The sequence below is a fragment of the Balaenoptera physalus genome (assembly GCF_965194825.1).
Source record: "Balaenoptera physalus genome assembly, chromosome: 6".
NCBI classification, from domain to species: Eukaryota; Metazoa; Chordata; class Mammalia; order Artiodactyla; family Balaenopteridae; genus Balaenoptera; species Balaenoptera physalus.
The window spans coordinates 81393236-81419682 of NC_138885.1; the positions used below are offsets into that span (position 1 = coordinate 81393236).

The 26447-nt window shown below is 39.5% G+C and overlaps 1 protein-coding gene and 1 long non-coding RNA gene across 2 annotated transcripts in view; both read left to right on the forward strand.

Moving 5' to 3' along the window:
- Positions 1-9991, forward strand: part of WDR75 (WD repeat domain 75) — a 41355-nt gene extending 31364 nt beyond the window's left edge. Inside the window, exons 19-21 of the mRNA XM_082467042.1 lie at positions 1979-2128; positions 9101-9192; positions 9591-9991. Of these exons, the coding sequence (XP_082323168.1) occupies positions 1979-2128; positions 9101-9192; positions 9591-9795 (447 nt within the window). The 3' untranslated portion in view covers positions 9796-9991. The remainder of the gene's footprint in view (positions 1-1978; positions 2129-9100; positions 9193-9590) is intronic.
- Positions 9992-12869: 2878 nt separating this feature from the next.
- LOC309663113 lies at positions 12870-15004 on the forward strand. Its single transcript, XR_014265112.1, has 2 exons — positions 12870-14024; positions 14348-15004. It is a non-coding gene; the product is annotated as an uncharacterized lncRNA (long non-coding RNA).
- The last annotated feature ends 11443 nt before the right edge of the window (positions 15005-26447 follow it).

Below are 26447 nucleotides of genomic sequence, written 5' to 3' on the forward strand. Positions count from 1 at the left end.
CTTTTTTCATTTGCTCAGTTTCCTATTTACTTCTCACCTAATTCACCCCTAAACTCTACCCTGTAAGTCCTCTCTCATTATTTTCAGACATATTAGGTATTCTTTCGAGTCTTGAAGAAATATTTTCAAGAGCCTCTGACCTGCTTCTTTCTGAACTGATTGCCCTGTAAACCTGCTGCACAGTAATCATCTTAGGATCTACATTTGCCGCCATTCTGGGGATTTATTCACATCCACTGTAATAGATCCTGTAGTTTTTCTCCTTCTTTGGTCACTCCCTTGCTTTGGTAAAGCACATCCTACTGGTGCATGGGAAGTAAATTTAAGACATTGCATGTTTGGACATGCTTTTATTCTCTCCCATTGGATTGGTTGGTTGGGTAGAGTTCTAGGTTGAAAATCATTTTGTCTTAGAACTTTGAAGATACTATCTTATACTTTATCTGTATCCTGACGTATTTTTCTCTGAAAATTCATTGAATTCATTTAACATTTTTTTGTTGATCGTTACTACATGTTCTAGACATTTGGGATATATCAGTGAGCAAAAGAGTCAAGTCTCTAAACTAGTGGTGTTTATAGTCTTAACAGTTAGGCACAGATGACAAACATCAAGTAAGTAAAATATATAGTATTTTAGAAGGCAATAAGAATTATGGGAGGAGGAATGGCGGGAAAGGGAGTGTGGAGTGCAGTTTGCCTTTTTAAATAAAGCAGTCAAAACAGGCTTTAATGAAAAGAATTTGACTTTTCCTCTGAGTTAAATGTAGAGCCCCCTTTGAGGGTTTTAATCAAAAAACTGTCTAAGGAGAAGAGTTAATTCTTTGCCTTCATTTTCTCTAGAACTGCTATTATTTACTGCTGGACCTTCTAGAATGGTGCTCTCTAATATTCTTAATTTTTCTCCTGTTTTCTTCCTGTTGTCTGAGAGGTTTCCTCCTCTTTTCATCTGATCCTCTGTTGTCTCTCTCTTAACATGGTTCATTTCCATTAGGTTTTTATTTCCAATCTGTTTTGGAGATTTTCATCGAAGTCTCATGACTCTTAGCTCTCTGCTCTTATTTAAAAGTGAGCAAAATCGCCATTTGGAGGTTTTCTACCTAGGTGGAACTTGACCTCTGGCCTCCACTATCTGCCTGAGCTATTATGAGAAAATCTCCAAAGTCATTATTTTTAGGACTTTCTCTCTTAGGTTGGTCAAATTGTCCAGATAAAATTCTTCCAAATTCTTGCCTAAAAGATGTCAGCGTGGCTGCCAGTGTTCTGAGAAGCACCCTCTATGCAACTGTGTTCACTGCCTTCAGCTGTGAGGCCACCTCCGCCCCTCCACACACCAAGCCATCCATTCGAAAGACACACTTTATGTCGCTCTTCGAGGAGCATTCTGCCAGCCCTCTGCTGGGGCTGAGGAGGAGATCTGGAAACCTGAGCGCTCTCTAAATAGACCTTCAACCAGGCTAACTGGTTTCTTTGTTTTTTTTTTTTTTTTTTTAAGCCTTTTACAGGGGAGGTACTGTTACTATTAGTACCAATTCTTGAGTGTTTGCAGGATTCTACAGTATAAATTGGGATGCTTTTAGCTTTCTTCACCACCAGCTTAGAATCCTGCTTTCTCAGGTCTACTAAGTTAGCTACCACCATTCAAACTGCTTTCCACTTTGCACATCACACAGTGTCTTTATTACTGTGGATTTATGCTCTTTTGAAAACCCCTTTGCTGCCATTTTTGTAGGATTGGGGGACTAAGTAGTGGTGGATGCACATTTTGTTCTGTCATCGAAGTATCTACTGTTAGCTTTTCACATAGTAAATTGACTGCCCTCAGTTGCTTTACCTGTGAAATGAAAGAATCATACTAGATAATTTCTATAGTTCCCTCCATCCAATATGTTATGACTGTGATACTTCTTATTGCCTCAAAGGTAGTTCCTCCTTTTTAGTGAAGTAATTTATTTCCCTTTGTCTTAAATCCTTACAGCTATTAGCAGAAGAAACTCTTCCAACAACCCCATTTTATTTCATATTGGGAAAGCACAGGCAGCAACAGCAGGATGACAAGTTAAATGAAGCTTTGGAGGATGAACTGGTACAACTACCCTTAACAGAAAACATACCTGCAATTAGTGAGGTAAGTAATTATTCATTACTTATTAGAGTGAAACATAACTTTTATTATAATATTAATAAGTAAAACTAATAGTGTAAATTAATTGCTTATACCAATGTGAAATGGGTTAAACGCAATAAAGTTCCTTAAGTTAGAGTTTATTTATACAATCTGTAACAACTAATTTTTAAATAATCATTTATACACTGTGCAACTTTTTTTTTGAACTTTTGAATTTTATTTATTTTTCTATACAGCAGGTTCTTATTAGTTATCTATTTTATACATATTAGTGTATACATGTCAATCCCAATCTCCCAATTCATCCCACCACCACCACCACCACCACCCCCCGCCACTTTCCCCCCTTGGTTTCCGTACCTTTGTTCTCTACACCTGTGTCTCTATTTCTGCCCTGCAAACCAGTTCATCTGTACCATTCCTCTAGGTTCCACATATATACGTTAATATACGATATTTGTTTTTCTCTTTCTGAGTTACTTCACTCTGTATGACAGTCTCTAGGTCCATCCACGTCTCTACAAATGATCCAATTTTGTTCCTTTTTATGGCTGAGTAATGTTCCATTGTATATTTGTACCACATCTTCTTTATCCTTTCATCTGTCAGTGGGCATTTAGGTTACTTCCATGACCTGGCTTTTGTAAATAGTGCTGCAATGAACATTGGGATGCATGTGTCTTTTTGAATTATGGTTTTCTCTGGGTAAACGCCCAGTAGTGGGATTGCTGGGTCATATGGTAGTTCTATGTTTAGTTTTAGAAGGAACCTCCATGCTGTTCTCCATAGTGGCTGTATCAATTTACATTCCCACCAACAGTATAAGAGGGTTCCCTTCCCTTTTCTCCATACCCTCTCCAGCATTTGTCTGTAGATTTTCTTATGATGCCCATTCTGACTGGTGTGAGGTGATACCTCATTGTAGTTTTGATTTGCATTTCTCTAATAATTAGTGATGTTGAGCAGCTTTTCATGTGCTTCTTGGCCTCTGTATGTCTTCTTTGGAGAAATGTTTATTTAGGTCTTCTGCCCATTTTTGGATTCGGTTGTTTGTTTTTTTAATATTGAGCTGCATGAGCTGTTTATATATTTTGGAGATTAATCCTTTGTCCGTTGATTCGTTTGCAAATATTTTCTCCCATTCTGAGGGTTGTCTTTTTGTCTTGTTTGTAGTTTCCTTTGCTTTGCAAAAGCTTTGAGGTTTCATTAGGTCCCATTTGTTTATTTTTGTTTTTATTTCCCTTACTCTAGGAGGTGGATCAAAAAATATCTTGCTGTGATTTATGTCAAAGAGTGTTCTTCCTATGTTTTCCTCTAAGAGTTTTATAGTGTCCAGTCTTACATTTAGGTCTCTAATCCGTTTTGAGTTTATTTTTGTGTATGGTGTTAGGGAGTGTTCTAATTTCATTCTTTTACATGTAGCTGTCCAGTTTTCCCAGCACCACTTATTGAAGAGACTGTCTTTTCTCCATTGTACATCCTTGCCTCCTGTGTCATAGATTAGTTGACCATGGGTGCATGGGTTTATCTCTGGGCTTTCTATCCTGTTCCATTAATCTGTATTTCTGTTTTTGTGCCAGTACCATATTGTCTTGATGACTGTAGCTTTGTAGTGTAGTCTGAAGTCAGGGAGTCTGATTCCTCCAGCTGCATTTTTTCCCTCAAGACAGCTTTGGCTGTATGGGGTCTTTTGTGTCTCCATACAAATGTTCAGATATTTTGTTCTAGTTCTGTAAAAACTGCCACTGGTAGTTTGATAGGGATTGCACTGAATCTGTAGATTGCTTTGTGTACTATAGTCATTTTCACAATACTGATTCTTCCAATCCAAGAACATGGTATATCTCTCCATCTGTTTGTGTCATCTTTGATTTCTTTCATCAGTGTCTTATAGTTTTCTGAGTACAGGTCTTTTACCTCCTTAGGTAGGTTTATTCCTAGGTATTTTATGCGTTTTGTTGCAATGGTGAATGGGATTGTTTCCTTAATTTCTCTTTCTGATTTTTCGTTGTTGGTGTATAGGAATACAAGAGATTTCTGTGCATTAATTTTGTATCCTGCAGCTTTACCAGATTCATTGATTAGCTCTAGTAGTTTTCTGGTGGCATTTTTAGGATTCTCTATGTACAGTATCATGTCATCTACAGACAGTGACAGTTTTACTTCTTCTTTTCCTGTTTCGATTCCTTTTATTTCTTCTTCTTCTCTGATTGCCGTGGCTAGGACTTCCAAAACTATGTTGAATAATAGTGGTGAGAGTAGATATCCTTGTCTTGTCCTTGATCTTAAAGGAAATGCTTTCATTTTTTCACCCTTCAGAATGATGTTTGCTGTGGGTTTGTCGTATATGGCCTTTATTATGTTGAGGTAGGTTCCCTCTATGCCCACTTTCTGGAGAGTTTTTATCATAAATGGGTGTTGAATGTTGTCAAAAGCTTTTTCTGCATCTATTGAGATGATCATATGGTTTTTCTTCTTCAGTTTGTTAATATGGTGTATCACATTGGTTGACTTGCATATACTGAAGAATCCTTGCATCCCTGGGATAAATCCCACTTGATCATGGTGTATGATCCTTTTAATGTGTTGTTGGATTCTGTTTGCTAGTATTTTGTTGAGGATTTTTGCATCTATATTCATCAGTGATGTTGGTCTGTAATTTTCTTTTTTTGTAGTATCTTTGGTTTTGGTATCAGGGTGATGGTGGCCTCCTAGAATGAGTTTGGGAGTGTTCCTTCCTCTGCAGTTTTTTGGAAGAGTTTGAGAAGGATGGGTGTTAGCTCCTCTCTAAATGTTTGATAGAATTCACCTGTGAAGCCATCCGGTCCTGGACTTTTGTTTGTTGGAAGATTTTTAATCACAGTTTCAATTTCATTACTTGTGATTGCTCTGTTCATATTTTCTGTTTCTTCCTGATTCAATCTTGAAAGGTTATACCTTTCTAAGAATTTGTCCATTTCTTCCAGGTTGTCCATTTTATTGGCATAGACTTGCTTGTAGTAGTCTCTTATGATGCTTTGTATTCCTGCGGTGTTCGTTGTAACTTCTCCTTTTTCATTTCTAATTTTATTGATTTGAGTCCTCTCCCTCTTTTACTTTTTCTTTTTTTTTTTTTTTTTTTTGTCAGCTTTGCTTGTGGTTCAAGAAATTCTGCAGAGGACAGTCACTGTGGCCTGTGACAACAGTGATGCCGTGTGTGTATATGCGAGTATAAGCAGCCCTCAGAACATGTGCTGCCATACTTGACTGCCTGTTGGAATCTTGCAAGGAGTTTTTAAAAATAAGAAAAAAAATTTTTTTTTAAAAAGCCTAGGCTGCACTCTAGACCAATCAAATCAGAATCCCTGGGGTGGGACCCATGAATTGATATTTTGAAAAACTCCCTCTTTTTCTTGATGAGTCTGGCTAAAGGTTTATCAATTTTGTTTATCTTCTCGAAGAACCAGCTTTTAGTTTCATTGATCTCTGCTACTGTTTTGTTTCTATTTCATTTATTTCTGCTCTGATCTTTATGATTTATTAGCTTCTACTAACTTTGGGTTTTGTTTGTTCTTGTTTCTCCAGTTCCTTTAGGTGTAAGGTTAGATTGTTTATTTGAGATTCTTCTTGTTTCTTCAGGTAGGCTTGTATTGCTATAAACTTCCCTCTTAGAACTGCTTTTACTGCACCCCATAGGTTTTGGATCATTGTGTTTTCGTTGTCATTTATCTCTAGGTATTTTTTAATTTCCTCTTTGATTTCTTCAGTGTTCTCTTGGTAACGTATTGTTTAGCCTCCATGTGTTTGCGTTTTTTAACGTTTTTTTGCCTGTAATTGATTTCTAATCTCATAGCATTGTGGTCGGAAAAGATGCTTGATATGATTTCAGTTTTCTTAAATTTACTGGAGCTTGATTTGTGACCCAAGATGTAATCTATCCTGGAGAATGTTCCGTGTACACTTGAGAAGAAAGTGTAATCTGCTGTTTTTGGATGGAATGTCCTATAAATATCAATTAAATCTCTCTGGTCTATTGTGTCATTTAAAGCTTGTGTTTCCTTATTTATTTTCTGTCTGGATGATCCATCCATTGGTGTAAGTGAGGTGTTAAAATCCCCCACTATTGTTGTGTTACTGTTGATTTCCTCTTTTATAGCTGTTAGCAGTTGCCTTATGTATTGAGGTGCTCCTGTGTTGGGTGCATATATATTTATAATTGTTATATCTTCTTCTTGGATTGATCCCTTGATCATTATGTAGTGTCCTTCTTTGTCTCTTGTAACATTCTTTATTTAAAAGTCTATTTTATCTGATAATGAGTATTGCTACTCCACATTTCTTGTGATTTCCATTTGCATGGAATATCTTTTTCCATCCCCTCACTTTCAGTCTGTATGTGTCCCTAGGTCTGAAGTGGGTCTCTTGTAGACAGCATATATATGGGTCTTGTTTTTGTATCCATTCAGCAAGCCTGTGTCTTTTGGTTGGAGCATTTAATCCATTCACTTTTAAGGTAATTATCGATATGTATGTTCCCATGATCATTTTCTTAATTGTTATGGGTTTGTTTCTGTACGTCCTTTTCTTCTCTTGTGTTTCCCATTTAGAGAAGTTCCTTTAGCATTTGTTGTAGAGCTGGTTTAGTGGTGCTGAATTCTCTTAGCTTTTGCTTGGCTGTAAAACTTTTGATTTCTCTGTTGAATCTGAATGCGATGCTTGCCAGGTAGAGTAGTCTTGGTTGTAGGTTCTCCCCTTTCATCATTTTAAATATATCATGCCACTCCCTTCTGGCTTGTAGAGTTTCTGCTGAGAAATCAGCTGTTAACCTTATGGGAGTTCCCTTGTATGTTGTCATTTGTCCCTTGTTGCTTTCAATAATTTTTCTTTGTCTGTCTTTAATTTTTGTCAATTTGATTACTATGGGTCACAGTATGTTTCTCCTTGGGTGTATCCTGCCTGGGACACTCTGCGCTTCCTGGACTTGGGTGGCTATTTCCTTTCCCATGTTAGGAAAGTTTTCAACTCTGATCTCTTCAAATATTTTCTCGGGTCCTTTCTCTTCTCCTTCTGGGACCCCTATAATGCAAATGTTGTTGCGTTTAATGCTGTCCCAGAGGTGTCTTAGGCTGTCTTCATTTCTTTTCATTCTTTCTTCTTTATTCTGTTCCCCGGTAGTGAATTCCACCATTCTGTCTTCCAGGTCACTTATCCGTTCTTCTGCCTCAGTTATTCTGCTATTGATTCCTTCTAGTGTATTTTTCATTTCAATTATTGTATTGTTCATCTCTGTTTGTTTGTTCTTTAATTCTTCTAGGTGTTTGCTCTTTAGTTTTTCTAGGTCTTTGCTAAACATTTCTTGCATCTTTTCGATCTTTGCCTCCATTCTTTTTCCGAGGTCCTGGATCATCTTCACTATCATTATTCTGAATTCTTTTTCTGGAAGGTTGCCTATCTCCACTTCATTTAGTTGTTTTTCTGGAGTTTTATCTTGTTCCTTCATCTGGTACATAGGCCTCTGCCTGTTCATCTTGTCTATCTTTCTGTGAATGTGGTTTTTGTTCCACAGGCTGCAGGATTGTAGTTCTTCTTGCTTTTGCTGTCTGCCCTCTGGTGGATGAGGCTATCTAAGAGGCTTGTGCAAGCTTCCTGCTGGGAGGGAATGGTGGTGGGTGGAGCTGGGTGTTGCTCTGGTGGGCAGAGCTCAGTAAAACTTTAATCCACTTGACTGTTGATGGGTGGGGCTGGGTTCCCTCCCTGTTGGTTGTTTGGCCTGAGGCAACTCAACAGTGGAGCCTACCTGGGCTCTTTGGTGGGGCTAATGACTGACAGACTCTGGGAGGGCTCACACCAAGGAGTACTTCCCAGAACTTCTGCTGCCAGTTTACTTGTCCCCACAGTGAGCCACAGCCACCCTCCACCTCTGTAGGAGACCCTCCAACACTAGCAGATAGGCCTGGTTCAGTCTCCTGTGGGGTCACTGCTCCTTCCCCTGGGTCCCGATGTACACACTACTTTGTGTGTGCCCTCCAAGAGTGGAGTCTCTGTTTCCCCCAGTTCTGTCGAAGTTCTGCAATCAAATCCCACTAGCCTTCAAAGTCTGATTCTTTAGGAATTCCTCCTCCCGTTGCTGGACCCCCAGGTTGGGAAGCCTGACGTGGGGCTCAGAACCTTCACTCCAGTGGGTGGACTTCTGTGGCATAATTGTTCTCCAGTCTATGAGTCACCCACCCAGCAGTTACGGGATTTGATTTTATTGTGATTGCGCCCTTCCTACCGTCTCATTGCAGCTTCTCCTTTGTCTTTGGATGTGGGATATCTTTTTTGGTGAGTTCCAGTGTCTTCCTGTCGATGATTGTTCAGCAGTTAGTTGTGATTCTGGTGCTCTCACAAGAGGGAGTGAGCACACGTCCTTCTACTCCACCATCTTGAACCGATCCCTATACTGTGTAACTTTAATTCCCAAACTAAATGGCTTAAAACTTAACAATTTCTGATTATTGTAGCCTGACATGGGTTTGGGGGAGGGGTTATTTGCATAAAAGTAGGGAGTTCTTTTTTTAATCTATTTTTTAATTACTAATTTTATTTATTTATCAGCTGCGTTGGGTCTTCGTTGTTGCACGCGTGCTTTCTCTAGTTGCGGCGAGCAGGGGCCACTCTTCGTTGCAGTATGCGGGCTTCTCGTTGAGGTGGCTTTTCTTGTTTCAGAGCACAGGCTCTAGGTGCACGGGCTTCAGTAGTTGTGGCACGCAGGCTCAGTAGTTGTGGTGCATGGGCTTAGTTGCTCTGTGGCATGTGGGATCTTCGCAGACCAGGGCTCGAACCCATGTCCCCCTGCATTGGCAGGCAGATTCTTAACTGCTGCACCACCAGGGAAGCCCCAAAAGTAGGGAGTTCTTTGGTTTGGTATTTCTGTGGGGAGAGCCTTCTGTTGATGAAAGCCTTGGCATTTCATCTTTTTAAATGAAACCCTGTTTTTCTGTTTTACTGTAGCTTCTTCACACTCCAGCCCATGTACTGCCATCTGCTTCTTTCCTGTGCTCCATGTTTGTAAATTCATTGCTGCTGTCTAAGGAGACTAAGAGGTAAGGCAGTTCATAAGATATGTTTAGATACTCTGTTTTGAGAAACAGGATGGTTTGTGTTATCCTTGATTAGAATATTCTTTCCCTGTGTTTCTCTTTATTTCAGCTTTAACCTGTAGTTAAAGGATATAGGATTACTAAGTCAAATAAATAAAATTTATTGAAACTAAATATCAGAGATCTTTCGTGATAATGTTTTTAAAGGTTTCAAAATTTCATATTTTATAAATTTACCTGTTCTTTTATAATCATAATTTTTAAAGTGTATTCAATAACAAGAATTTTCATTTATTTTGTTCATGATTATGTTTTTTCATAGATACCTTAAATTGGAAAGTTATTGTTTAGAAATATTTTTTAATAGTAATTGTAGTATTTTATTCTGTTATTGTTAAAAGTGCTGAAGAAATTCCTGATGATGTCAGTATGGAAGAAGAAAAAGAAAGTGTTGATTCAGATGAAGAAAATAATTTCACTGAACAGGTCCAGGACACAAATAACACAGATTTGGGAAAAGACATTATACATCAGTTGTCAAAATCTGAAGAAAAGGAACTGAGAAAATTTAGGAAAGTAGACTACAGCTGGATAACTGCTCTTTAAGCCTGGGAGAATAGGGGAGGGTTTTACACTTTTTGTGTTTTTTTGTTTTGTGGTTGTTTTTTGGTTTGTTTGTTTGTTTTTATTGTATGTTGATATTCCAAAATTCTATTTTAATGTTATTTCTGTTCATAAACTGTTAAATATTAACAGGCTCTACTTTTTAAATGACTGGTAATATGAAGCTATATTTGCATCATGTTTTAGTTGCTGTATGCATCATCTCATTTCACTTTTCAGCCCTATAGAGTAGCTAGATATTTTCTTCACAGGTGATATAGCAGAGCTGGGACTTGAATTTATACAGCATAAGTCCCCTTATCTGCAATTCGGAGATAGATAGATAGATATAAAAGGTCAAAAGGTTTTGTTGATGATATTAAGTTCAGAATTCATTTGGTGGCCAAATATGACCTGAACTGATATGAGGTTCTCTGTAGTCTTGTTTGATCCCTCTTAGAGTATTTCTTATAGAGAAATTTAGAAAAATGATTTGATTATGGTGGTATTTTTTACATGTGTCTGAGTCAGTATCCAAGTAAGATCTATACATTTCATTTAAATAGCTAGATTGAGATATAGATAACTCACAAACTATACAATTCACCCATTTAAAGTGTACAAGTCAGCAGTTTTTAGTATATTCAGAGTTGCACACCATCACCACAGTCAATTTTAGAACATTTTCATCACTCCAAAACTCAACCCATTACCAGTCACTCCCCATTACTCCCAGCCTGCCCCACCCCACACCATAGGCAACCACTAATATTTCTATCTCTATAAATTTGCCTAGTCTGCATATTGCATAAAAATAGAATCATATAATATGTGGGCTTTGTGACTGGTTTCTTGTCACTTAGCATTCATTCTGCAGCATGTATCAGTGCTTCATTTCTTTTTATTATTTTCATTTCACCTGATTATATACCTAGGAGCAGAACTACTGAGTCACTTGGTAACTCTATGTTTACCTTTTTGAAGAATCACAAAACTGTTTTACACATCAGCTTCACCATTTTATATTATTTACATTATGTGGGATATAAATTGTTCCACAGTCTGATCCATTAAATTTAGGTCCCTTTGCAGGGTTAGTTTTTGAGGCCAGTGTTTGAGGTTCCTGGGAGGACTCTTTAGCCGCCTCTTTTCCTGGTTCTTTTTGGTAAATTAGCTGGCATATGGATTAGCTTGTTGCTCTCATGGAGCTACTAGCTTCCCCTTAATTGCTTACCACCAAAATCTCCATTGTTTTCAAGAATACCTTAGGCTTGAACTTCACTCTATTTCAAATAATGTCAGAACTCTCTATTCTTATGGACTGTCTCTTGCCCCTGGGCAAAATCTCTCACCCACTGCTCCAAAAAGGGGGGATAGGGGGGATAAGGCACAGTGGACCCTCTCAGAGTGTCAGAGTGACACCTCTGCTTCACAAACAGTGGAGAAAATAGCCTCTGGTCTTTGTATCTCCTGACGTGGAACCTCTGCCCTAACCAGCTGGGGCAAGGACAGCCAGGTGACCAGTATTCTCAGCCCGGGAAGTGGGGCTGACATAAGTTAATTATTTTGCTGCCTTCAGACACTGACATGGTACCTCCAAATTTATTTTTTGCAGTTATGTATGAAAGGTTTCATACTTTCAAATCAAATTACTTAAATTTGGAGCTTTTTAAAATGATTATTCCATAATCTGAATCATTGCTTTATAAGTGTGGGTTTTTCTAAGGAGTTGATCTCTCACACTAAAACATGACAACCTTGTTATTATTCTAATTTTTTTCTCCAATAGTAAAAAAATAAAAATTTTTCCAAAGACAACTATACAGATAAAAGGGTAATAGCCACTCTGTTCCTTCAAATCTGAACTTCTTTCCAGCAGATCTGTACTGCCGTCCCTCAGTTTCTTTCCCACAGAAAACTGGTCCCATCATAGTAAGCAAACCCATAAAGATTATTCACCTTCTAGCCTCCCTTGTTTATCTGATTTACCTGACAAGGCACAGACTCACTACTTGCTCTCACAAGTGCAGCCTGTACTTCTGGACGCAGACAATCTCAGCCTTACTGCAGGTGGACCACATGTTAACCACCTACCATGTCTGCATATCCATGTCAGATATTTACCCCAGTTTGACAAATGAGGAAAACTGGATCCATAGAGAGCGAGTAATTGGTATCTAAGTCACTGAGTTCTCAAGAAGTGGGGCTAAGACAGGAGCCCCTCCCTCTCCCATCAAATACCAAATCCTGTGCTCATTATAGAATAGCACGTTGTCTCCCAGACACTTAAAACAACTAGTTAGCATTACGAAGGCATCTATAACTGGGGAGGAATTGTGATTAAAAAGAAAAAAATTTTTTTAAATGAACAGCCCAGGTTTAGAGCTGGTCTCAGCTGCAGACAAGAGCTAGCTAGCTCTGTAACCTGGCTAAAGTCCTATAATCTGTCTGAGCTTCAGCCCCCTCATCTGTAAAATGAAGTGCTCCCTCCTTACGTAAATGGTTTTGACTATCTGACTAGTACTGTTATGTTCCAAAATAGGAAAAGTGTATGAAATTTGGATATGTATGAGATTGTACACTTGATTATATGCAGAATTTTAATGAAAAATCTAGGCTAATTAAATGGCTGCATATTAATTAATTAGAATAGGCTCATTGTTAATGTGCTGAAGCAAATTCCTCTTTGGTTTTTTTCCCTTATCACAGACTAGCACTTAGTATAGAAATTATAGGGCTTCCGTGGTGAGCAGTGGTTAAGAATCTGCCTGCCAATACAGGGGACACGGGTTCGAGCCCTGGTCTGGGAAGATCCCACATGCCGCGGGGCAACTAGGCCCGTGAGCCACAATTACTGAGCCTGCGCATCTGGAGCCTGTGCTCTGCAACAAGAGAGGCCGCGATAGTGAGAGGCCCACACACCGCGATGAAGAGTGGCCCCCGCTTGCCGCAACTAGAGAAAGCCCTCGCACAGAAACGAAGACCCAACACAGCCATAAATAAATAAATAAATAAATAAATAAATAAATAATTTTTTAAAAAAGAGATTATAGAATATGTTGTAATATGTATAATGTGTCTTAAATAATTTCAGGTCTTTGTACTATGACTATAATGGAGCCTTTAAAAGAAACCTATAAGGTTAAACATAACCATTTGGTTAAAGTTATTTAAGTCTTGTAAATGGCACTGATTTTTCCGTGAGCCTGCTTTATCTGAACTACTGGAAATTGTGCTTTCCTCTGTCAGCTTCTTGTGTGCTTCTTGATAGCCGTGAAAATGGCAAAATTATCTTCCAACATCAAAGTGAAGGTTCTGTATCACCACACAATCCTAAATGAAATGACAGGGCCCCAGGAAGGATATATGATCCCAGGAAGATTATTTATCATTGAGATTAAAGAGAAATAGAAATGCAGGTAACTGGGATTTGATAGTATACCATGCAGGGGGGAATGTGAATGGAATACAAGCCACCAGGGAGATGCAGATGCAATGATTACATTGTTGAAGTTACTTTTGCTCTTCTAAAAGCATGAGCAAAACCACAGTCTGAGTTACAGTTCATCTAAGCTGCATAATTAGAATGATCTCTTCTAGCTCCGATACTCCGACCACAAAACCAGGATGCCAGACTCGGGTATTATAGCCCCCACTCCCACCTCATGCCCCGAAACACCAAGGATCTGGTCTTGCAAGTACTAATTTGTGGTACCTGTATGTAAACATGTAAAGATATATCTAAGTTTCCCATCTTCAGGCATGAAATATCTCTGGCTTGGAAACTCCTTTGGAGATCAGAGCACTTAGTTCACAAAAGAAAAAACCAGACATGAAAGCACACCAGTTCCTCCCATTGTTGTGTTGAGTTCTGATCATCCTTGTTGTTCAGTGGTTGCCTATTTTAACGGAAGGATGAATATAAGTGCTCTGAAAACAAGCACTTTAAATGCAAATATTGATGTTATATTCTAGACCACATAGGAAGGCACATTTAAACTTCTTGTTCCCTCAGAAATGCCTGTCTGCAGTTGTAAAATTTGAGTCCCTTAGCCCAGCTTTATTTGGTGAGCAGTGTTTCATACCAGAAAGACCACTGGTCTAGGAGCCAGAAGACCACGAATTCCAGCTCTGCCTCTTACTAGGTTTGTGCTTGTATTAAGTTTATTTGAGGCCTTAATTTTTTTATCTCTAAAATAAGAGGGCTATGTTTCCTTAGATGGTCCTCCAAGGCCCATTCTTTTTTTTTTTTTTTATGGCAATTTATTATTTATTTTTTATTTATTTGTGGCTGTGTTGGGTCTTCGTTTCTGTGCGAGGGCTTTCTCTAGTTGTGGCGAGCGGGGGCCACTCTTCATCGCGGTGCGCGGGCCTCTCACTATCGCGGCCTCTCTTGTTGCGGAGCACAGGCTCCAGACGCGCAGGCTCAGTAATTGTGGCTCACGGGTCTAGTTGCCCTGCGGCATGTGGGATCTTCCCAGACCAGGGCTCGAACCCGTGTCCCCTGCATTAGCAGGCAGGTTCTCAGCCACTGTGCCACCAGGGAAGCCCCAAGGCCCATTCTTGACTCTCAAATTGTGATTTTCCAAAATGCCCAGAATTCTATTAGCCCTACTCAAAAAATATATGTGGGGCTTTGCTACTTAATCACAACTTCCACTGGTGCTGGAGAGAAGAGGAAACAGTAGTTTAACAAGATTTCATTTCCAGGGACTTCCCTGGTGGTGCAGTGGTTAAGAATCCACCTGCCAATGAAGGGGACATGGGTTCGAGCCCTGGTCCGGGAAGATTCCACATGCCACGGAGCAACTAAGCCCGTGTGCCACGACTACTGAGCTTGCACTCTAGAGCCTGCGAACCACAGCTACTGAGCCCATGCACCGCAACTACTGAAGCCTGCGCGCCTAGAGCCCATGCTCTGCAACGAGAAACCACCACAATGAGAAGCCCGTGCACTGCAACGAAGAGTAGACCCCACTCGCCACAACTAGAGAAAGCCTGCGCCCAGCAACGAAGACCCAATGCTGCCAAAAATAAATAATTAAAAAGAAAAAAGATTTCATTTCTGAATAAGAGATCTGCACGTACTCAGTCTCGAGATGCCCTTGGCCTAAATCTGCAGACTTTACCCAAGAGAACAGATTAGAATCAAAGCTCCTCATCAGCACCTTCCCCAGAAAATACAAACGAAAGCCAAAAAAAAAAAACCAAATGGAATGAAGGAACAAGCAGGCTGTGTGACACACAAGAGGCACTCACATTTGTTGAATGAAACCATAAAGAAGATAAGAGGAAATAGGTTTACACTTACAGGTTTTTACTTAAATTCAAAGTCAAGGTGAAATAAAGAGCCAAAGATGCCCTATTTAATCAAATCTATTTCCCAGGCTCAAAGTACTCCCAGAAACCACTGAGGAGTTAGATATTCTGCAACATGGGCAGCACAGTCCATGAATTTTAGTCAGGAGGTAGAGTAGCGTAAGAACATTGAATGTCCCAGTCTTAGAATATAGCGCTTCACAAGATATTTGAGGCATTCTCCACTCCCCACGTCCCTCAGCACCAGGATAGGACGAGGTCGGCTTTCTGCTCCACACTGACTTCACAAGGATGCTGTTTCATCCTTGTGTAGGAGTACGTCTTTGAGTTTCTTATTCCCACCCTCATGGTTTTTATCCCATTTTTTTCTGGTCCGCTTGGGACCTGCTCCAGCAATCATCCCCTCCAACTCTTCTGTCTTTAATTTTCACTTTCCCCTTTCTGCTTGACGTAGGAACATGCTGACACTTGGTATTGTCAACTCTTTAAACAAAATCACACAGCTTACGCTTTGCGTTGTATTATGAATCTCAACGTTGGCATTTTCTTTCTTTCACCCCACTTGGCATTTTTGCATTTACCTCCTTTTGTTGTTAAATCACATGTATCTCTATAAGCTACTTTAAATCCTTTCGGAAACAGGCCTGAATCTAAGGGCATGCAAATATTCATATTCATATGTTCTAACAGGTATCACAGCCAACCTTTCATCCTGTATCTAGCAAAGTCAGTTCCAAAGGAAAGTGAGAACTCAATAAGCAAATGAATGTCTTAGGTAACATGCAATTAGAACAACAAATAAAAGTGAGATTTTTGTTTTAAGACTGTCCCTCTTTCTACAAAAATTGTTGTGGGTTCCAAGATCTCAACTAATCTGATCTCTGGTAGCCTGATCTTTCTAGTGACCAATTCTGAAACAACCACCTTTCTCAGGCAGATGGGAAGGTAGTGTATGTGTGGCTGCAAACCACTCTCAACAAGCAAAGGACACTGAGTGTGACCTGGATCTCGGACTACCCCAGTCTTCCCTCTGAGGCTTCAGTCATCTCACAACCTCACAGGGCTATTAAGAACATTAAATACAATTATGTATGATAAAGCCCTTCATAGAAATATACATTTTTGTATAAAAGTTAAGCAAACCAGTTGGTAAATTTAGCCACCCTACCTAAAATGTATCCCCTTGAATGGCAAAAGGATTTCAGTTTCGCTTGGAGGATGAATTACAGCAAGAATAAATCTAACATGAGGTTAACACTTAACGTGTATATTGCCACACGTATCTGTTTTCCAAATCTATTCCTTCAAGAAAAAAAGAAGTGCAAAGTGTAAGCTCTAGAATGAAAAGATCTGATTATCAGTAACAGAAAGCAGCCCTCTGATTCCTGAACTACACGTAGTACAGAGTAAGGTAGAATTTTGAGATGAATCCAATTTATGTCATGGAGGTGTAGCTCAACTGTCAGCACATCCCCAGTTCACTGAGTGACCATCCCACTCATTCTTTATAAAACATATTCAAGATGCAAAGCACAATCACAGCAGGCTTATAGGACTTCAGTGCATTATGACTTACTGAAAAGCTTATTGTCTACATTGCCACTTATGTGGTACTCCTACAAGAAACCGTTTAACCTAAATCCAATCATGAGGTAACAGGCAAGTCCACATTGAGAGATTCTGCAGAACAACTGAACCCAGGACTCAAAAATAGCAGCCTTTTAAAGAAAATAAGCTAGGGAACTACTACAGGTTAAAGGAGACTAAAAGAGACATAAATAAATGCAACGTGTGCTCCTTGGTTGAATCCTGAATTGGAAAAAAGGCTATAAAGGACATTTTTGGGACACCTGGGGACATTTGAATATACACAAATTTTAGATATAGGATTATATCAATGTTACGTTTCCTGAAAGTGGTAAGTGAATTGTAGTCATGTAGCCATGCCCTTGTTCTTGGGAAACAGATGATGAAATATTTAGGCGTGAAGTGTGATGCAAAACATTTAAAATTCACAGATAATATAAGTGGTTCGGGGGAAAAAAAAAGTGTGTATGTGATAGGTAGATAGAGGCAAATCTAGGTAAAGAATATATGTATACTCGATGTACTCTTCTTGCCAACTTTCCATAGGTTGAAAGATTTCAAAATGAAAATACAAAAAAATCAAAAAATTATATAAAAATTCTACTTCTGCTCTTTCTATTGTTGCAGGACCAAATCTTTGCAACCCTATCCGGCTATCTTTAGCTTGTCTCCAGAACTACTCAGATTCTTCATTTGATAAGTCTCCTTATGAGTTCATTCTTTCCTCCTGGAGTTTTACTACCCTCAACTTTCCCACCATTTCCTCTTAAGCAATTTATCTAGCATCAGCTGTGATAACACCACTCTTCGCTTATTCACCTTACTCTCTGCTCCTTTGGCCTCCTTTGCATGTATCTTGCTCTCCTATTCTATTGCCTTAGGACCAGTTGTCATCTTCCAAGTTGAGTTTTGAGATCTTTACCATTTCCATTTTTCCTGCATTAAGGGCACTAAGCACGCCTGCTCAAATTGTTCTCCTTATGTGACCTAATCTGTCCTGCATTTCTGCCCTATCTTCAGTCCCATAACTTCTTTGGAACTCCTGCTGCTAACTGGATATGCCTAAGTCCATTCCACTCTATCCCTCTGATGTATCCAAACTGTGTAACACTCCTCTCATCCCCTCAATGCGTAACCTGGATAGAAAATATCCTATTGACTATATAAGCCAACCTAAAGGAAATATTGAACACTACAAAATATACTGATATGTTCACGTCACTTAAATAAAGGAGCGTGGGGATATGATTGGCTATTGAAACTAAAGTACCCAGAGAGCACATCTTTATTGGTATGTCCAATAATTGGGAATATCTTGAACCAAGGACAATAAATTGCTATTTTACATTTTGCCTTTGTCCTCTAACACTTCCAACTTTTAATGGGAAATTCAGCCACCCTGAATATCCCTGCGTCTTTTGAAAGATCTCTATCAGGAGTAAGCTGTATTCCCATCACTATAGACCTGTATTTCCCATTCAAGATGTTATAGAATCTTCCCCCAAGTAGCTCTTCGAGGGCAAAGAAAGTGTAGCTCAACCCTCAGTTCAGTCACAGTGGCTCTGCTGTCTCCGTCTGTCCCTATACCTTCAATGCCTCCATCCTATTCCCACCAAAAACTTAAAAAATCAAGATGTTTTTCACTGTCCATGGCTTTGTGTTTAATAAACAATTTGTAGTGACAGATAAAAAATCACTTAAACTTCCATGAACATGTTTCCTCATCAGTGAGGCAGGAAGAGGCTGTCACCTCTGAGGTAACTTCTAGCCCTGAGACTCCCTGATTGCAAGAGTGCTACACAATCTTTTGCAATTAAGATGGTAATGCTTTGATAGCAATAATTCATTGCTGAATATACCAATAGACTAATGGTGTGCAGAATTCTCTATACAATTAAAAGGAGTCATGAGTCAACAAACACACCTCCATACAAGCCAGAGAGACACCGACCCTGGTCCTGCCCTCCCAGGGCTCTAGTCCAGATGTGTGTGTATGTGTGTGTTGGCAGAGTTGGGAGGGGCAGGATGCAGAATGGCAGAGGGAGAATCAACCATAAAGCATCTTATCGCATAGATAATGCCACCTCTGTTAGGGACCCCAGAGATGTAATAATAACAGGAATGCCCAACATTTATTTAGGGCTCACCATGCTCCATTTAATCCACACCTTAGGATGTAGTTACGTGTTAAAATGCAGTCTTATTATCTCTAATTTTCAGAGTAGGACACTAAGATCCAGGAAGGTGAGGTGAATTGCCCAAGGTCACAGCAGTAGTTAAGTGGATATTCAAATAGAGTGGATATTCAAGCCCATTTGGCTCTAGGACCTGCTCCCTTAGCCACTACAGTTCCCAAAGCCAGCGAGCAGTTTCCTCACCATAACCCCAGGGCCTTCTGCAAATTTAGCACCCCCAGTCTGGAGTGTCTTCCCTCCCATGAGTCTGGGTTGGGGCTGGGGTCTCTGCCCCTCCTCACTGACTGTGTGGCGGTCTAGTGATCCCCACTTCTGCCCCCATCCCCATCCACTGGAGGCTCTTCGATCTCCTTCCTACCTCTTCTGAACCTCACCATATCCTCAGCTGACTGGCAAACCCTGGGCATCAATCGTCCTAATGTTGCTCAGCTGGGTGAATGCCTGGACCCTGCCCCTGTGGAAAGTGACCACCTGCCTCAGCAACAGAATCATTGCCAACCCAACTGGTGTGAGAGGGGCTGTGGATGTCCTGTGTGCTACAGAGCAGGAGTCAGAGGCAGTACAAGGCTGCCCACATCCCTTTGCATCACCATCTTCCTTGTAGCTCTGCTGAACCTGCTTATCTACATTACGGGGGCCGGGTATAACACCTCTGTAGAAGACAAGGAGTCCACGGTCCTCCTGGTACTCACCTCTGGGATTATCTTTTTCATCCCAGTCCTGACCCTAATCCGCATCTGCTGGAGAGCCCGCAACATCACCCCCGACCCTGACCAGCACCTAGGCTGGGCTGCCTCAGCCTCTGGCTGGATGAAGGTGGGGAGGCTGATGTGCTCTAAGTGCAGCTCTGAGGGGTCCAGGGCTCCAGCCCTCACATGGTACTTTGCTCTGCCTCTGCTTCATCTGGTACCTCTTTGGGAGCCTCTGAGTATCCCCACTAAGAATTATCTCTGAGGACAATGGGAGAGTGAAGGCTCTTTTAACAATGGAGTCTTCCCCTCTTAAACTGGAGTCATCGAAGTGATGCTTGTCAGCTTTGGGGTTGGTTTTATATTTATTTTCTTGCTTTTTGGTGGGTTTTGTTTTCTCTGGGTTTTTGGGTTTTCTTTTTTAATCCATTGAATGATTGAACCAAGAAAATGACTCGGACTCCTACCCTGGACTCTGCTGCTGGTGTTCTCACCTTTGGATGATGGAGCCAGAAATGATGCTTTGAAGCTTCTGGATCATCACCAAGGCCTGGAAATGGAGCTCCTGGTCACATCCCCACCTTGGAGGCAAAGCCGGAGATGTGGACCTACCATAAAAGGCTGCTTTCTGTCCTGGCTCTTCCTGACAAAACAGTCTCTCTCTCTCTGAGAGGACCTGGGGCTGTTGGGGGAGGAGCCTCCCCGGACCTGAAGGGACACCCACCCGCTTTCCTCTCAACCACTGGGACACCCCACCCCCACCCAGGATGACTCCTAGAACTTCAGCAGATAAGTTACCAGAGAAGCCTCACCTCCAAGACTTCTGACCTCTGGTTCCTGTGTCCCCTACAGTCTGTCACAATGTGCCCTCTGGGACTGGGGACTTCTGGCCCTCCCCAAGTCCCGGCTATGCTTTAGTCCCTCTACCCTTTCACTTCTTACTCACTGTAAGCTTCTGCTTATGCCCTGCGCTGTACTCATAAGTTTTTCCCTAAACAAAATGAGTAACTGTGTGTGTGTGTGTGTGCGCGCGCGTGTACGTGTGTTTAAAGAGGAAGAATTAGGAGAGGCATCTACAGTTCAGGGGGCATCTTGACCATCAGTGGCCTTGGTTAAAACTTGGCAGATAAGTTTACAATTATGGCAAAACCATTGAAGATTTTTATATTTATGTTTATTAATTTTATCCTAAATATGCACATGAGGTATTCTGGATCAGAGACAGATTTTGTGTTCATTACCTTACAGTAAATAAGAAGCATACTGGCCCCCCTAGGGTACTGCAATGAGAGGGAGGTCAAGTGTCTTACACAAGTAGCTGGACACTCCATAGGTGAGTGATGACAAAAAGTGATTTTTCTCTGCTTATAAGGAGGAAGGGAAGCAGCTGTCCCCCTCCCTTCCTGAAATAGTCTCCTTAGAAATATCTCTGAGTCCTTTCTCCTTATGTGAATAAAATAACTCCAGGAGCCAGATAACCCCATGTACCTCAGTTTTTATGACCTAGAGATGTCTCCAAGGTCTGGGCTTCGTACCAAAGGAGATAGCACTGCCATTGGTCATCCTGGCACCCTGGGGCTTAACCTAGGGACCTAGTTTGTGTTGGAACCATTTGGCTCTTTCAGGGACATGAGAGAAATTGTATTGTCACTTCAGATCAAAGCAATTACCCAGACAAGTGGATACAGATCTAATTCTCATGGTATGTAAAAAGTGTTGGGAGGCTTGGGTTTTTTACCAGAGCACGAGGAAATCCAAGGAAATTTTATTTCCCTGTAAACACCCACAGTGTTCTAAAACCAAGGAATGCCTAGAAATTTCTGGTGTCCAGAAAATTGACTTTATTCAATAAGTTTCTGAATATACACTTTGTGAAAAGGTGAGTAAGATGTAGTTCCTGTCCCTAAGTTGCAATGGTGCATGTGGGTCAATTTGTTATAGGCCAATGGGACTTGAAACTACTGCTTACACAGTGTCAGAGCAGACCCACCAACATCACAATATAGGCAGGCTTACTGTTAAATAGCAAGAAAAGATTCTAACCAGATGTTTTGCCTCAGATCAACCACATGAAAATTGCTGCCTCACTGTCACTGCACACAGCTGTCCTGAAGATGTGTACTATTAATAGAAACTTACCTATCCAGACCCCTCTGAAGTTCACAAAGTGAAATGCCCATAGAATTGATCTCCATAAAAATTAGAAGAGTGATTAGTATAGCCCAGAAGTGACTTGCCCAAAGTCATATGATGAATAAACAGTAGAACTCAAATTCTGATGCAGATCTTTGATTACAAAACCTGAATCCTTTTCACTAAGTGAATTCTATATAATTCTATGTAAGCACTCAATATTTATAATATTATAATGTTAATTATTGCAATAGTTGCTGTATATCTCATTCAAGTTCTGAGGACCATGAAAATGTTAAAAATTCTTAAACGAGACCAGTTTAAGAAACTGTATAAGAATGCATTGAAGTCCTACTTGTTACCATACAGCATAAATCAAATACTGGGAAACGGCAGCAGTAAGCATAGTTTACTAATAGAGTATGTGATAATCTAAGATGACATCACTTTTTTTTTAATCCCTCTTGCCGCACCACTGGCAATTCCTGTCAACCACTGATCTTTTTGCAGTCTACATAGTTTTGACTTTTCCAGAATGTCATAGAGTTGGAATCACACAGTATATAGCCTTTTCTGACTGTCTTCTTCCACTTAGTAATACGCATTTAAGGTTCCTCCATGCATTTTCATGGCTTGATGGCTCCTTCCTTTTTAGCACTGAATAATATGCTACTGTCTTGATATACCACAGTTTATTTATCCATTCATCTACTAAAGGCATCTTGGTTGCTTCCAGATTTGGCAATTATGAATAAAGCTGCTGTAAACATCTGTGCAGGTTTCTGTGTGAGTTTTCAGCTTTTGTGAGTAAATACCAAGGAGTGTGATTGCTGGATTATATTGTAAGAGTGTGTTTTAGTTCTGTAAGAAACCACCAAACTGACTTCCAAAGTGTCTGTACCATTTTGCATTCCCACCAGTAAATTCCACATCCTTGCCAACATTTAAAGCTGTCAGTATTCTGGATTTTGGCCATTCTAATAGGAGTGCAGTGGTATCTCACTGTTTTAATCACATTTCCTTGATGACTTATGGTGTGAAGCATCTTGTCTTATGCTTAGTTGCCATCTGTAGATCTTCTCGGTGAGGTGTCTGTTGAGGTCTTTGGCTCATTTTTCAGTCAAAGTATTTTCTTATTGTTGAGTTTTAAGAGTTCTTTCATATTTTGGTTAACCGTCCTTTATCAGATGTCTTTTATAAATATTCTCTCCCAGCCTGTGGTTGTCTTCTCATTCTCTTAACACTGTCTTTCCCAGAGGAGTTTTTAATTTTAATGATGTACAATTTATCAATTCTTTCTTTCATAGATTGTGCCTTTGGTGTTTTTTTGGTATTTTTAAATTTTATTTTTCCTGGCCATGCCACATGCGCGGCGTGCAGGATCTTAGTTCCCTGACCAGGGATTGAACCCGTGCCCCCTGCAGTGGAAGTGCGGAGTCTTAACCACTGGACTGCCAGGGAAGTCCCGTGCCTTTGGTGTTGTATCTAAAAAGTTATTGCTATACCCAAGGTCACCTATATTTTCTCCCATATTATCTTTTAGAAGTTTTGTAGTTTTGCATTTTACATTTAGGTCTGTGATCCCTTTTCAGTTAATTTTTGTGAAGGGTGTTAGGTCTATGTTTGGATTCAATTTTTTTGCATATGGGTATTCAGTTGTCCCAAAATCATTAGTTGAAAAGACTATATTTGTGCCATTGTATTGCCTTTGCCCTTTTGTCAAAGATCAGTTGACTATATTTATATAGGTCTATTTCTTGGCTTTCTATTCTGTTCCACTGATCTATTTGTCTGCTGTTTTGCCAATACACTGTCTTGATTACTGTAGCTTTATGTAAGTCTTGAAGTCAGGTAGAGCCTGTCCTCTAACATTGTTCTCCTTCAATGTTGTGTTGGCTCTTCTGGGTCTTTTGCATCTCCATACAAACTTTAGAATGTATATGCCAATATTCACAAAATAACTTACTAGGATTTTGATTGGCATTGCTTTGAATCTAATATCAAGTTAGGAAGAATTGACATCATCACAATATTGAGCCTTCCTATCCCTAAACATGGAATATCTCTCCATTTATTTAGTTCTTTGATTTTGTTCATCAGAATTTTGTAGTTTTCTTCATAGGGATCTTGCACATATTTTGTTGCATTATACCCAAGTATTTCATTTCTTGATACTAATATAAATGGTATTATGTATATTTGAAATTTAATTTCAAATTTCACTTGTTCCTTGTTGGTATATAGGAAAATGACTGACTTTTGTATATTAACCTTGGATCCTGCGACCCTGCTATAATAACTTATTAGTTCCAAGAGTTTTTTGTTCATTCTCTCAGATATTCTACATAGATGATTATGTCATCTGTGAACAAACACAGTTTTATTTCTTCCTTCCCAATCTGTATATCTTTTATTTCTTTTCTTATCTTGTTGCATCCACTAGAACTTCCAGTATGATGCTGAAAAGGAGTGATGAAAAGGGACAGCCTTACCTTGTATCTGATCTTAGTGGGAAAGCATCAAGTTTCTCACCATTAAGTATGATGTTAGCTGTAGTTTTGTTGTTGTTGTTGTTTGGTAGATATTCTTTATCAAGTTGGGGAATGTCTCCCTATTCATAGTTTACTGAGTGTTTTTATCATGAATGAATATTGGATTTTATCATGAATGAGTATAGTTTTCCATCTATTGTTATGGTCACTAGATTGTTCTCTTTTAGCCTCTTGATGTGATGGATTATATTAGTTGATTTGCAAATGTTGAACCAGTCTTGCATACCTGGGACAAATTCCACTTGGTGGTGGTCTATAACATTTTTTATATAGTTGGGCCTCTGTATCCATGGGTTCCATATCTATGAATTCAAACAACCGTGGGATCAAAAATATTTGAAAAAAAGTTCCAGATAGTTCCAAAAAGCAAAACTTGAATTTTCTGTGCACCAGCAACTATTTACTTAGCATTTACATTGTATTTACAACTATTTACATGGTATTTACATTGTATTAGGTATTATAAGTAATCTAGAGATGATTTAAAGTATACAAAAAGATACACATAAGTTATATGCAAATGCTACAGAATTTTATATAAGGGACTTGAGCATCTACCGATTTTGGTACCTGCAGTGAGTCCTGAAACCAATCCCTGGTTCATACTGTGGCAAAACTGTATGTTATTGAATTTGATTTGCTTTTATTTTTTTTTTTTTGAGGATTTGTACATCCGTGTTCATGACAGACATTAATCTGTAGCTTTCTTTTCCTGTAATGTCTTTGCCTGATTTGGTATTGGGGTGATCCTGACCTCGCAGAATGAGTTAGGAAGTATTCCCTCTGTTTCTCTCCTCTGAAAGAGATTGTAAAGAACTGGTATAATTTCTTCCTTAAATATTTGGTAGAATTCACCAGTTGACTCATTTGAGCTTGGTGCTTTCTATTTTGGAAGGCTGTTAATTATTGATTCACTTTCTTTAACAGATATAGATCTATTCAGATTGTGTATTTCTTCTTGCGTGAGTTTTAGCAGAATGTGTCTTTCAAAGAATTGGTCCCAGGGCTTCCCTGGTGGCGCAGTGGTTAAGAATCCGCCTGCCAATGCAGGGGACACGGGTTTGAGCCCTGGTCCGGGAAGATCCCACATGCTGTGGAGCAACTAAGCCCATGCGCCATAACTACTGAGCCTGTGTGCCACAACTACTGAAGCCCGTGAACCTAGAGCCCATGCTCCGCAACAAGAGAAGCCACCACAATGAGAACCCTGCGCACCACAACGAAGAGTAGCCCCCACTTGCTGCAACTAGAGAAAGCCCGCGCACAGCAACAAACACCCAACACAGCCAAAGATTAAATAAATAAATAAATAAATAAATAAATTTTTAAAAATAAGAATTGGTCCCTTTCATCTGGGTTATCAAATTTATGGGCATAGAGTTGTCCACAGCATTCCTTGATTGTCTTTTAATGTCCATGGGATGTATAGTGATGTCCCCTCTTTCATTTCTGATATTAGTAATTTGTGTGCTCTTTTTTTTCTTAGCCTGGCTAGACACTTATCAATTTTATTCATATATTCAAAGAAACAGCTTTTGGTTTTACTGATTTTCTCTATCGATGTCCTGTTTTCAATTTCATTTATTTTTGCTCTAATTTTTTTTACTTCTATTGAGATATAATTGACATACACAGCACTGTATAAGTTTAAGGTGTACTGCATAATGATTCGACTTACATACATCATGAAATGACACACATCATGAAACGATTATCACAATAAGTTTAGCAAACATCCATCATCTCATATAGATACAAAACTAAAGAATTCAAAAAAAGGTTTTTTCCTTGAGATGGGCACTCTTAGGATTTACTCTCAAACAACTTTCATATGTAACATCCAGCGGTGTTATTTTATTTATTATGTTGTACATTACATCCCTTGTACTTATTTATCTTACAACTAGAAGTTCGTACCTTTTGACCACCTTCGTCTAATTCTCCCTCCCACCCTCCCGTAACCACAAATCTGATCTCCCTTCCTATGAGTTTGTTTGTAATTTTTTTAATTTTAATTTTATTGGAGTTGCTTCATTTTTGAATAATAACTAAACGACAACACTATGTTAGTTCCTGGTATACAGTATAGTGATTCAGTATTTTTATACATTTCAAAATGTTCACCACAATAAGTCTAGTTACCATCTGTCATCATACAAAGATATAATTATTGACTATAT